The sequence below is a fragment of the Xyrauchen texanus genome, chromosome 19 (assembly GCF_025860055.1).
Source record: "Xyrauchen texanus isolate HMW12.3.18 chromosome 19, RBS_HiC_50CHRs, whole genome shotgun sequence".
Taxonomy (NCBI): domain Eukaryota; kingdom Metazoa; phylum Chordata; class Actinopteri; order Cypriniformes; family Catostomidae; genus Xyrauchen; species Xyrauchen texanus.
In genome coordinates, this window is record NC_068294.1 from 34872310 (window position 1) to 34886057 (window position 13748).

Below are 13748 nucleotides of genomic sequence, written 5' to 3' on the forward strand. Positions count from 1 at the left end.
TCTCATCAACAGGTCAAACCTGGATCCCTGGGATCAGTATACTGATGCACAGATCTGGGAAGCACTGGAAAAAACCCACATTAAGGACATGGTGAGGACATGGACTGCTGTAAAATATCAGGAGGCTTTGGAATTACTTTTAAATGCATATTACTTAAGATTGATTTTTGTTTCAGGTGAGCCAGTTGCCTAATTCACTGCATTCTGAGGTGACCGATAATGGAGAGAACTTCTCAGTAGGAGAGAGACAGCTACTGTGTGTGGCCAGAGCCCTTCTCAGACACAGCAAGGTATGTGGCCTCTCAATGACTTTTAGTAAATAAATAAAATCTTTCGACTCGGAGCTGTGGTGCAAATGTAAAGCAGGTTCAAATCTGGCCATTCTGGCAAAATGTGCCATTTCTCGATTCTCTCTTCACTTTTTTTGTGTCCTTTTGACTTTCCTAACTAATATAAGTTAATAAAGCCCTTAAAAAAAACAAAAAAATCTGAAATTGTTAATGTTAAAATTCAAGATGCATTTGGTGTGCATGCCTACCTTAATCATTAAAAAAACTTTTGCTTTGTTTTATGTATTAATGCATAATACAAAACTTCATTTGCGTGATTAAATAATAGTTCATAACTCTCTTTAATTCTGTTGAACCTCATCTGATATAAAATGGTGAAACATTGCCACTACATGGCAAGAAATGAAAGAGAGATTACATTCAGAAATTATTGCCATTCAGAATGGGTATAGGAAAAAACACATGACCAATACACAGATTTAGAAACTTTATGTAATCATCACAGAGTTAAAATATTTTTTCTGTTTGTAATATGTTGATGTCTCTTTAGATCCTGCTCTTAGATGAGGCCACAGCAGCCATTGACACAGAGACAGACCGGCTCATACAGGACACTATTCGTAACTCTTTCAGTGGCTGCACCACTCTGGTCATTGCCCATCGTCTCAACACTGTGCTTAACTGTAACAGGATCATGGTTTTGGACCAGGGGCAGGTAGGTCTCCACCTTCATCTGATATTGAGTGTTTTACTGATGCATGATGTTCTACTCAAGTAACATCTTTCTACATCAACGTCCTTTGAAGTTCCTGGAATAAAATTCCTACCAAAACCAATCGTAGCACTAACGCTAACCCTGAAACTAACAGTAACCCTTACTCTAACCATAAATCTAGCTCATAATGCCAGGTTTGGTTTATAAGAATGCTAATACAAACTCTACCTTTAACCTTAAAATGTATTGCCACTGACTGATTGAAAGTAGTGTTGTAAGATCAACAAACGAGGTTGATCTACGAACATGTCCAGATTGGGTAAATAATATAAATGGGAAATTGAAGCATGCCCATGTCCATGAACTTTAAAAAAAAATCTATTGCAAAGTATAAAATATAAGTATATTTTGAATGGTCTCCCAAAAATGTAGTTTTTAGGTGAGATAGTTCACTCAATTACTCACTTTTTAATGTCATCCCAGATGTGTATATCTTTCTTTCTTCTGCTGAAAACAAACAAACATTTTTAGAAGAATATCTCAGCTCTGTAGGTAAATGCAATGCAAGTGAATGGTGGCCAGAAATTTGAAACTCCAAAAAGCACATAAAGGCAGCATAAATGTAATCCATATGACTCCAGGGTTTAAATCTTTGTCTTCTGAAGTGATTTGAAACAGATCAATATTGCAATCCTTTTTCACTATAAATCTTCACTTTCACATTCAGAATGTGAAATTAAAAGTGAAAGTGGAGATTTATAGTAAAAAGGGACTTAAATATGTATCTGTTTCTCACCCTCATCTATCATATCGCTTCTAAAAATATGGATTTAACCACTGAAGTCGCATGGATGACTTTTATGCTGCATTTATGTGCTTTTTGGGGCTTTGAAGTTTTGATCACCATGCACTTGCATAGTAAGGACCTACAGAGCTGAAATATTCTTCTAAAAATCTTTGTTTGTGTTATGCAAAAGAAAGAAAGTCACACATCTGGAATGCCACATGGGTGAGTAAATGACAGAATTTTCAGTTTTGGGTGAACTATCCCTTTAAGTGTATTTTTTAGGTGTTTTAACTGGTCACAAGTTCTTGATGCTTTTAATCATCTTTCTGCCTTCACTAGATTTTTTTTAAATGGTCCTGCGCTGTGACCATTTTTTTTAAACTACAAATACTCCATGTAGTCAATTGATATGAGGCTATAATAATAACTGTTAACAAATAGCCAAATAATGTTTAAAATAGTTTTAGATGGAGTACATTACAGCACAGAACATGCCAACTTTCAAAAATATGTCATGTCATCTACCCAAGTACAGTATAATCAATATTTTAAGTTGTTTTTGTATCTTCTCTTCTTTGAAACAGATTTTGGAGTTTGATACCCCTTCAAACTTACTGGCCAATGAGAATTCACGCTTTTGTGCCATGATGGCAGCAGCCGAAGATACGCTTGGTCACCCGTAAGACCTAAGTGGCCACTGAACAAACGGACGCTCTACTCAACAAAACATTCAGGGACACAAGAGGTCCTCCAACCTGCTGAGAATATTTGCAGAGTAAAGATTATTGAAGCTGCTAACTGCAAACTGAGTTGTTTGTCGTTCTTTAAGACATTGATAATGTTCTATCTAGTGTTCTACTGCTATATGATGTCATGAAGGAGAGCCTTTCAATGGGAACATTCACATAAATGGCACTTTATTTTCCTCATGAGGCAAAAAAATGTCCGAACTCTTAAGAGTCAGTGCTGTACAAGTGTTGATTGAGTGAATTGCTCATAAAGGACTTCCTTCTATTGTTTTTAGGCAGAAATTAATTTTGCACATTGGTAAATGTAATTTATTTGTTTTTCTTTGTTGGAATCTATAAAGGTATGTAAGATCTGTAAGGTAAGATACTGATTTGCCTTATATCTCAAGTTATTAAGCATATGAATCTAACCAAAGATAAAGTTCAGATCAATCACACCTATCGATCATTCCAGAGATGTCTGCATAAAAAAAGTATTTGCTTTTTTGTTTGTATGTTTATTTGCTCATGCTTTTCTTTTAACTAAAAAATGTGGTGCTTCTGCTGGTGTGGGAGAATATTTGTCAAAGTCTTGGTGCAATTAGTGTTTTAGTAAAGAAAATGTGCAATGTGAATTATTGTGATAATTCATCATCAGGACAGTAATATTTTTTTATATATATATAAAATGCATATTTCTGTGTTAGTAACACTGCATATCTTTATTCTGTTAAAGTCTAGAGTTCTAACTTTGTTTTCCCAAAATGTTCCTTGTTTGCAAATGTTTTTGTGAAACAGAGATGCTGCACTGACTGTATCCTTTTAAGATTCATTCAGAAATACTTAATTTATATTTGAAACAAAGGTACAAAGTAAATATCAAGAAATGTATTGATCCTAAATATCTCATGTATTTTGGGGGAGTGTGTGTATGTATTCATGTAAAGACTACACTTTCGGATCTTTTCGTTTAAGAAAATCACCTGAAAATTGCATATGTTCAGGATCAATCATTTGGGCTTATTATATTCTTTTATTATCTGTCACACCATGCAGTATCTATTCAGATACTCATCTTGGAAATCAAGTTAGAAAATAATCTGTTAGTCATTAAAATTATGTTAATCTTTAAAAGTTGCCTTGTTTAGTTATATCCAGAAATTTTAGCTTTGCGGTTGTTTGTGAACACTTATTTTTTGATTGTTATAAAAATGCTTTATTAATTAAAACTATATATTTATACATTATTATTGTTATTTTGTTTTAAAGCAACTGTATTGCCACTGTCTATTTTAATATAAACATTTTCACTTAATATATCTGTGGGGAACACTTGATAAACAACCTTCATTAACTAGTTATTAACTGGTCATTAACAAACATTACGCATTCCTTCACAGAGCATTAGTTATTGTACATTAAATACTGTATGCATATGAAAATGTATAAACCTAAGTTTCATCATGTTTTAACTATTTCTATAACCTACTGTACTTTGATTATACATTCATCATTATATAGAATATTTGTTAATGACTCATTAATAGATGTTATTACATTAATCGTCCCTTGTCTTTAATTGTTTAACCGTGATGGAATATTTTGGAATATTCTCAATATTTTGATGTCATCTGCAGTGTTGGGGAAGTTACATATAAATAGTAATCCACTACAAATTAATAATTATTTCCTCTATAATTGTAATCAGATTACTTTACTAATTACTTCATTGAAATATTAATCACATTACTAATTACTATTAAGTTATTTTCTAAAACACTTTTTTGCTTAACAAATTCAAAATAAAGTCTATATTTCTTGTTCATTGTTAGTCATAATCTCATTTCTCCTTCAGGACCATAATTCATGTATTCTACATAAATAATATTTTAGAAATAGGCATAAACATATAATGTACTTAAAAATAACTTTCGTTACTTTTTTTTTTTTTACCAATAATTACACCCAACACTGATAATCTGTAAACTGCAAGTTTAGGCTCTAATTGGGGACTCTTATCAAAAACATGAAAATCTCTCTTTTTATTATTATTTTATATTTTTCCAAATATAAATATAATATAAAATCTAAATCTATAATATAAAATCTAAATCTAAATTTTCGCTCAAATTCATTACCACTAATAAAAAAGGTTCATTTTTTTATGCGGAGGGTCTTTTATGTTGTATTTTCCCGTCGTTCTCCCGGAGCGGAAGCAGCGGTGAAGCAGCGAAGCTGTAGCCGCAGCAACAGCGCTCAGGATCGGCCACACACCGGGCTGACATGCCGCGGGGATGATGGCTGCCTTCGGCATTCTGAGCTACGAACACAGGCCTCTAAAACGGCCAAGACTCGGTCCTCCGGACGTTTATCCTCAAGACCCGAAACAAAAAGAGGTTAGGCGGCTTTCTCTCTTCCTCTGTGGTACATTTAATCTTTAAATGGTTTAAAAGAAGATTGTTTTGATGTGCCGTTGAGATCAGGCCCTGCCTTCAGCTAACGGCCAATAACAATGAACTAAAGGCAAACGGCTCAGTTAGCTAACTAGAAAAACATAAATTATGCCTCTGATGTTTTGGATTGTATCTTTAGGTGTGTTGCAGAAAGGTAGAAAGACAAAAGGCTGATTTGAATGCTGAAATTCAGCTTTTTAAATGACGTATTTTCGAGTGATATTTATTTAAAGCTACTTCCATGAACGTAGATCAAATAATACCGTCCTATTTTAAAAATACAACTGATATTATTCATTGTCTTTATGTATTTAACAGTGCGAGTTAAATTTATGAAGTATAGGTAAATTAAACATATAAACAATCGCATTGGTTTGTTAGCTCTCTGTTTGTTGACAACTAGTCTCGCTTAACCAGACCTTTGACTAAAACAGCAAAGGATGAGACTGAGACTAGTTGATTTGTTTGTGATATAATCGTTGTGTCTCAACTTAGTTAGCTACCTACCTAGACAGTATTTTCTTGCAACAGTTCCGTACATCAGTGATCTGTGCATATAAAAATGACTCCCAATGACACTCCTTATTTTATGAGACACAACTAGGATGTATTTTCTTATCATGTACAAGTGTGAATATAAATCATTGAAATGCCAATAAGGATCCCAAGTAAAGCAGTTTTTTTAAACCATTCTTTTACATTGCCTGCAGATTATTCTGTGGTCTGTCTACAACACCATGTTTGTCCTATTGATTTATGAGTGCTCATTCATATAGACTTGTAATTTGTGAATTAATTGACAGTTGTTATGAACAAGAGATATGCATGCACTCCCTAACCTCTCAGCATTATGCATGAGCCATGTAGTAACAGAATCCTTCACTTTATTGCTAATTAGGATGAGTTGACAGCGTTGAACGTCAAGCAAGGATTTAACAACCAGCCAGCCGTTTCAGGCGATGAACATGGCAGTGCTAAAAATGTCAATTTCAACCCTTCAAAGGTGAGATATGTTATTGCTAATGCTGAGGTTATTTGCATAAATCTCACATTACAGTCAAAATCCTGTTCGTTTACTCTATGGGTTCCCTATACTATTTGCTTTTCAGATCAGCTCAAACTTCAGCAGCATCATTGCGGAGAAGTTGCGATGCAACACGTTTCCAGACACGGGGAAGAGAAAGCCACAGGTCAATCAGAAGGATAACTTTTGGCTCGTCACGGCAAGGTCGCAGAGCTCCATCAATAATTGGTTTACAGACTTAGCTGGCACCAAACCTCTAACTCAGCTTGCTAAGAAGGTTTGCTTTCATCCTTTTAAATACCATACTGCTGTTTGTGAACTTTCAACATATTGCTTATTGTTAGGAAGAGGTCCAGTGCATGCTCTATATATTTACAAACCCCTGAGCGTTACTGAGTTTCACAGTAAAGGTCAATATTTATTATCTTGGGTTGTGAAATAGCTTAATTTGGTGTGTTTGCACACTAGGTTCCAATCTTCAGCAAGAAAGAGGAAGTGTTTGGCTACCTTGCTAAGTACTCTGTGCCGGTGATGCGATCTGCTTGGATGATTAAAATGACATGTGCATATCACGCTGCCATAACTGAAACCAAGGTGAAGAAAAGGCATGTCATTGACCCTTGCATAGGTTTGTGCAATTATTTTGCCTAACTTGGCTATTTTTTGGTTGATCATATCATAATTTGGCTCATTCAAACATGCAGCACAACCTTTTGTCTGTCCTTTTTTAATTCCTGAATGAAGATAAAGTGTCCTCTGCTGTTGTGCTTGGTAATTGGGCTTTGTGCTGATATGCTTCTCTGGTTTTATCTTGGTTATTCAGAATGGACTCAGATAATTACCAAATACCTGTGGGAGCAGCTGCAGAAGGTGGCAGAGTTTTACAGACAGTCTCCCAACCAGGGCTGTGGATCTCCTCTGCCTGCTCCTCCTACGGAGGTGGAAACTGCCATGAAACAGTGGGAGTACAATGAGAAACTAGCCATGTTCATGTTTCAGGTAGGTGATCAAACTTTTATTTTAAATATGCTGTAATCTATGTCTTATTTAATTCAAAATGCTGTCAAATTTGAATGCTATTAATTACGACTAAGCAGGAACGCGGTTTATACGCTGTGATGTAATAATGCCTCAATATACATTCACTGAGCACTTTATTAGGTACACCTGTTCACCTACTTATTCATGAGATTATCTAATCAGCCAATTGTGTGGCAGCAGTGCAATGCATCAAATCATGCAGATATGGGTCAGGAGCTTCTGTTAATGTTCACATCAACAGTCAGAATGGGGAAAAATTTTATCTCAGTGATTTCAACTGTGGCATGATTGTTGGTGCCAGACGAGCTAGTTTGAGTATTTCTGCAACTGCTAATCTTCTGGGATTTTCACGCAAAACAGTCTCTAGAATTGATTCAGAATGGTGCCAAAAACAAAAAACATCCAGTGAGTGGCAGTTCTGTGGACAGACTTGCCTTGTTGATGAGAGAGGTCAATGGAGAATGGCCATACTGTTTCGAGCTGACAGAAAGGCTACGATATCTCAGATAACCACTCTGTACAATTGTAGTGAGCCGAATAGCATCTCAGAATGCACAGCATATTGAACCTTGAGGCGGATGGGCTACAACAGCAGAAGACCACGTCGGGCACTTTAGTAATACCATAGTGTTCTGTAAAGGAGTTTGTTGTGGTTGAAATGAGGAAATGGGAAACGTGAGCTTCAACTCAAAAGGTTGGTCTTTAATGATATGTCACTCAAAAAATAGCTTTTTAGCTTCCACACAGACAAAGAACTTCTGCGGTTGAAGCGTGAGTCTGTCTCTTTGCCTCTGGCGTGGTTCGTCCTTATATCGCTCTTCCCAGTGCTTATTGCAATCAGAAACAGGTGTTAGACAATATAGCGCTCAGGTGTGTGCACCCTTACCGCTTTTCTCTCTCTCCGGACGAACGCTCGACCATGCCCCTGCTGCCACATGTTCCTAATAAAGGGCTCAGTGTATTATTGTATACTGTTTATATTGCTGTAGATGTATGGTTATTAGTGGACAGGAATGCTTCATGTTATTGAGATGTGTAAGCAACAAAGAAACATTGAGAAATGTGATAATACAGACTCTACGTATCCCATGAGGATGATATTTATTAAATACATTTGTAGTTAGTATCTTTATTTGATTTTTTTTCATGCAAAAACTTTGCCTTTTCATGAGATATCTCACTGGTCACTGTGACAGCACTAGACTCCGTATACATCAAACAAACTGTGTCCACGGGCCACTTTATCTGATTTTTTTCTGCCTGTCAATCATTTTATGCATTCTCATAGTATTGTAGTGGGAGCACATTATTGAGGCGTAATGCTAATTTTATGCCGTGTTGTTCATTACAGTTGTCATTCGAGGGCGCTATTTTGCTGCTGTTGATTTTGACAACCTCTCTGCTCTGTGTTATTCTCAATAATGCTCATTTAATATCTTTGAAATGCAGGGTTTTGGAAAGAGGTGGCGTGGCTAATCCAATGGCTCGGCTAATAGAATGGCTGAAATAAAAATTTTCTATCAAGCTTTATATAAAAGGAGAAAATACCGTATTTTCCCAGATGATATCTTGGGAAACTTCACTGCATTGTCCTAAATTGTACATGGAATTTCCAGCAAATATAACTGATCTTAAAATGCTCATATAATGATATAGGACTAATTTATACGTTTTTGCCCAATGCTATTTCCTTTTCAGTCGGAAAAAGGGAATCGTTTTTTAAATTGTTTTTTTTTTTAACCAGTTTATGAGATTAATTACTGTATTTTCATGTGGACAGGATGGCATGTTAGACAGACATGAGTTCCTCACCTGGGTCCTGGAGTGCTTTGAGAAGATCAGACCTGGAGAAGATGAGCTCCTTAGATTGCTGCTGCCACTCCTGTTACAGGTTAGTTACTGCAGGATGATGCCACATGACTCTGTTTGACCATAGCAGAACTGACAAGTCATGACTCTTCAGTACTCTTATAGCTTATAACCAGACCTGCATTGAAACTGGCAATATAATTAAACGGAAAGCTCTGCAGAATTGGTTTGGCCATGATTCAGGCAGTTCCACCCTTTGTGTTATAGTGTATTACAATTTTTGGCTAGTTTCAGCTACCGATAACTTTCAGCTAATCTCAGCTTTGTTTAACATTTTTTTCCTGGACTAAATCCATTCCACCAAATTCCAGTGATTTTTTTTTTTGTTTTTGTTTTGTTTTTTCACCAAATAAGTGCAAAGCACTTTGTAGATTCCATCAGGTCTTAGTAATAACACAGAAGTCCTTGACATTGTCATTTTCTGAATGGAGTTTGATTATTTTTTACCTCTGTCGTTATTTCATCCAGTACTCGGGGGAGTTTGTGCAGTCAGCCTATTTATCTAGACGACTGGCTTATTTCTGCACACGCCGGCTCAATTTGCTCCTGAGTGATGGAAGTCTTGGACCAGGTCCAGGCGGGCACCCGACACATGGCATTTCAGCACAGCAAGGGAACACTCTTCCACCTACCCCCACCTCCCAGCCTGCAGGGAGCAACCAGCCCCAGACCCCCTTCACAGACTTCTACATCTGCCCTCAACACAGGCCTGTGGTGTTTGGACTTAGCTGTATGCTGCAGGTATTGTCATATGAATTGATGATATCTTTCAAGGTGACTGTCTTTGAATTTCGACATTTACGATTTTCTTGATATTGGTATTTGTTCTGTTTCTCCCTCTGTAGAGTATTGTATTGTGTTGCCCCAGTGCACTGGTTTGGCACTACTCTCTGACAGATAGCCGGATTAAGACCGGTTCCCCATTAGACCTACTGCCGATCGCCCCCTCTAACCTGCCCATGCCAGGGGGCAACAACACCTTCAACCAGCAGGTATGACTTTGCCATGTTTTACATGATCTGATTACATGGCACTTTATTGTGTTGATATAAATGCATGTGATTTCTCCCAGGTTCGGGTTAAGGTGAGGGAGATTGAAGAGCAGATCAAAGAGAGAGGACAGGCAGTGGAATTCCGCTGGTCCTTTGACAAGTGTCAGGAAACAACAGCTGGTGAGTAGACTGGGCATACATGTCTTCACCTTTTTAGCAAGAATAGAATTTGTTTTGTTCCTCCCCTGACACCCTCCAAAAATATACCTTTGTTTCTGCTGTTATGGCATGCATAATGGACTTTAAACTTGGTGTGGGTGTGTGTGTCTGCACAATAGGTTTTACCATCAGCCGAGTTTTGCATACTCTGGAGGTTTTAGATAACCACAGCTTTGAGAAATCTGACTTCAGCAACTCCCTGGATTCGCTGTATAACCGTATCTTTGGCTCAGGGCAGAGCAAGGATGGACATGAGGTAAAGACAACTGGATTTCCATTATTTTTGTAATTTCTTTTCCAATACTAAAACTACAAAGGACACTGTATAAGAAACAACTTTATATGATACAATATAGTCTGTTTCTTTTATCTTAACGAGACTTCTGACCATAATGTAGGTTTCATTGCAAAGACACAAATTAGTCTTATGCTTCTTTGTGCTGATGTAACTCTAGATGAGTCCAGACGATGATGCTGTGGTCACCCTGCTGTGTGAGTGGGCTGTTTCTTGTAAAAGGTCAGGGCCACACAGAGCCATGGTGGTGGCCAAACTCCTGGAGAAGAGGCAGACTGAAATAGAGGCAGAGGTGAGACTGCTGGCCCAATACAGGAATCATGCTGGGAACAGACATTTAATGTTATTCTCCTCCAAATTTCTACAATCACTGAGAAAATAGCTTTTATAATCACCAATTACACAGTTAATTTTCACAGCAAACGTGTCTACTTTCTTACAGTTTCTGTGTTTGTGTGTGTGTATAGAGGTGTGGAGAGTCAGAGGTTGTAGATGAGAAGGGCTCTGTGTCATCAGGTTCTCTGTCTGCTGCAACTCTGCCTGTATTCCAGGATGTTCTTCTGCAGTTCTTGGACACGCAAGCCCCTGTGCTAAGTAAGTGAAACAGTAGACATGTTCTCATTACATGCATGCAAGACATGTCATCATGTACATTTGTTTTTAAATTTTTTTTATTCACTTATGTAAAAATATCTTAACTTTTGGCAGTATGATGAAAACATTTGTCATAAAAGAGATGGTAAAAGCAGTATGTCATCTGGGTATTCTATGAATACAGAAAATGTGCATTTTGCACGTTGTATATATACTGTAAAAAAATTAGTTTTTGGTATGCTGTTCTGAACATGTTGATATCATATCATCTCACATTAAGTGTTTTGTTGCAGTAACATTTACGGCTAGATCCTTTAGGGATGTATTATACTTTAAAATGCAAATGTATGTTGAGTAACTGGATCCTTATGAATTTTTCTCTGTTTATCCATGTGTCTGTGAAGCTGAGCCAGGGAACGAGAGCGAGCGGGTGGAATTCTCCAATCTTGTGCTCCTCTTCTGCGAGCTCATACGCCATGACGTCTTCTCCCACAACATCTACATGTGCACTCTTATCTCCCGTGGCGACCTGGCCTCAGACTCCCATCTGCCCCGCCCACGCTCCCCCAGTGACGAGCCCTCTGACGAATCAGAGCGCAAAGAACAGGATGCAGGATGCAGCATTAAAATGGAGGTAACTAAAATATGTAGCTGCATTTTGCGTACTGTCTTGAGTATGTACTGCATTTGATGAAGAATGGATTTCTCAAACTTTATTGAAGTTTGTTCTTTATGTAGGTATGCAGGTGATTAGAATTAATACATTCCCAGTCATAATTCAACTGGGAACGTGGGCATTGTCATGTGACCTGAAATGATGGTGTAGTAACAACAACCTTTAATATAGTTTACTCGCGTTTTGCTACATGAGTACAATTGAACCACAAGGAACAAATTTCTTGGCGTATACTTGGCACTCTCACTGGAAAAGAGCGGGCCGACTGTTTTTCTTTTTTTTAATTTGTAATGAAATATGATTGGTTGGTTGAATGAATGTACTCCTACTTTATTAATTTTTTTAGGATGCTGGCCTGTCAGAGTCAATGGAGATAGATCACAACTCTAGCGCTAATTTTGATGAGGTAAGAATGGGCATTTCCTGAATAGGCATTTACTGGGCATATATATTTCAGTATAGTTGCTAGTTTTTTAACAAAAGCATTTGTTGATATTTTTGTCAACGAACAATTAAGTTGACTACTCTCTCTTCCAAACTTTTAGCAGATGTTTTCCCCTCCAATGCACTGTGAGTCAAAGGGAAGCCCCTCCCCAGAGAAACCTGCCCCAGAGCAGGAGAGCAAAAACACTGCCAAGGACAAGGGTATGGACCCTGCCTTCCCCCTAGTTTACGAGCAGCCCCGCCACATACAGTATGCCACCCACTTCCCTATTCCTCAGGTAAGTTTTGAGAGGACTGATGGGAAGTTTAGTTTTCTCAATTTATTGTGTACAGTTAAATAATACAAGTTCAGTTTGTAAGTAAATTGGCTGTTGTTCAGGAGGAGAGTGCGAGTCATGAGTGTAATCAACGTCTGGTGGTTCTCTATGGAGTTGGCAAGCAGCGAGACGAAGCTCGGCATGCCATCAAGAAGATCACCAAAGACATCCTAAAAGTTCTCAACCGCAAGAGTACAGCAGAGACAGGTGATGAAATGACAACCATCTCTTTCAGAATGACTGTCTCGCACAAACGGTTCTAGATTTTTTTTATTGCTTAGTCATTAAACAGATTTAGTTGACTAAATGTATGATTCATTCTGTGAGGAATGAATCACAAAGCTATGTTAACGAGATTACTCTTTGCTTTCCTATTCATTTCTGTGGTGTGTAGAAAGGATGTATTTTCAAAACTGGTCCCACTTGATCTTAGTCTTTAACTACTATTTACTAACATTAAAATGTATACAATACAATTTACTTATTGTGAATTTACAAGATTCACATTTGCTGCTACTGAGTTTGAGTTAGGGGTAGGATTTAGAGGGTTATAGTTAAGGAAAGGGTTGGGTTTAGGATTAAGAGGAAGGTTAACAGTGAAACTACAGATGTAATTAAATGCAGGTACTTTAAATGATAATAAAATACACCAAAACATATGTGCATACTAAGTACATTGTATCAAATGCTTAAGTACGTAGTAGTTAAAGACACCTAATTTAAAGTGGGACCTCAAAATGGACTAGTTGGTGGGTTCTCTGAATGACTAGGTGGGCCCAATATAATTATCAACCAGACCCTGATTGGAGGTGTTTCTTAGCGTCTGTGAACATGGAATGTGTTCTTAAATTTCATAACGCCTAGATGGTAATGCAAAAAAATAAATAAACAGCAACACATGATGCAATGGTCAAAGATATAATTTGCATAAATATCTATAACAATGAATTGCACAAAACTATCATAGTTATCACCGAAAACCTATGGAGACCCATGGATAATATATAGCATGTTAACATTGCTCAACGCAGGCATTTTAAACTTCTAATTCTTGATGAATGAATTATAATTCATAATTCATTATAATTCATCCCCTTTAAAGGGATAGGTCACCCACTCTCCTTAACTCACCCTCATGCCATCCCAGATGTGTATGTCCAAAAAGCATATATATCATCATAAAAAGTAATCCATATGTCTCCCGTGGTTAAATCCATATCTTCAGAAGCGATAAGATAGGTGTGGGTGAGAAATATCTGAGTCCTTTTTTTACACTAAATCTCCACTTTCACATTCTTCTTTTG

The 13748-nt window shown here is 37.2% G+C and overlaps 2 protein-coding genes across 6 annotated transcripts in view; both read left to right on the forward strand.

The window, feature by feature from the left end:
• LOC127659450 (ATP-binding cassette sub-family C member 5-like) overlaps positions 1–4053 on the forward strand; it is a 47407-nt gene extending 43354 nt beyond the window's left edge. The window contains exons 26-29 of the mRNA XM_052149279.1: positions 13–91; positions 177–290; positions 841–1005; positions 2377–4053. Of these exons, the coding sequence (XP_052005239.1) occupies positions 13–91; positions 177–290; positions 841–1005; positions 2377–2475 (457 nt within the window). The 3' untranslated portion in view covers positions 2476–4053. The remainder of the gene's footprint in view (positions 1–12; positions 92–176; positions 291–840; positions 1006–2376) is intronic.
• A 693-nt stretch (positions 4054–4746) lies between these two features.
• Positions 4747–13748, forward strand: part of LOC127659448 (mediator of RNA polymerase II transcription subunit 12-like) — a 36765-nt gene continuing 27763 nt past the window's right edge. For 2 of the 5 annotated variants that reach the window (XM_052149276.1, XM_052149277.1), the window contains exons 1-16: positions 4747–4916; positions 5872–5976; positions 6083–6274; positions 6466–6625; positions 6821–6996; positions 8819–8929; positions 9376–9648; positions 9753–9899; positions 9980–10079; positions 10238–10374; positions 10574–10705; positions 10881–11007; positions 11412–11641; positions 12030–12089; positions 12229–12405; positions 12507–12651. In XM_052149276.1, coding sequence (XP_052005236.1) covers positions 4815–4916; positions 5872–5976; positions 6083–6274; positions 6466–6625; positions 6821–6996; positions 8819–8929; positions 9376–9648; positions 9753–9899; positions 9980–10079; positions 10238–10374; positions 10574–10705; positions 10881–11007; positions 11412–11641; positions 12030–12089; positions 12229–12405; positions 12507–12651 — 2374 coding nt within the window. In that variant the 5' untranslated portion in view covers positions 4747–4814. The remainder of the gene's footprint in view (positions 4917–5871; positions 5977–6082; positions 6275–6465; positions 6626–6820; positions 6997–8818; positions 8930–9375; positions 9649–9752; positions 9900–9979; positions 10080–10237; positions 10375–10573; positions 10706–10880; positions 11008–11411; positions 11642–12029; positions 12090–12228; positions 12406–12506; positions 12652–13748) is intronic. The other 3 variants (XM_052149278.1, XM_052149274.1, XM_052149275.1) reach the window with 3 other exon arrangements.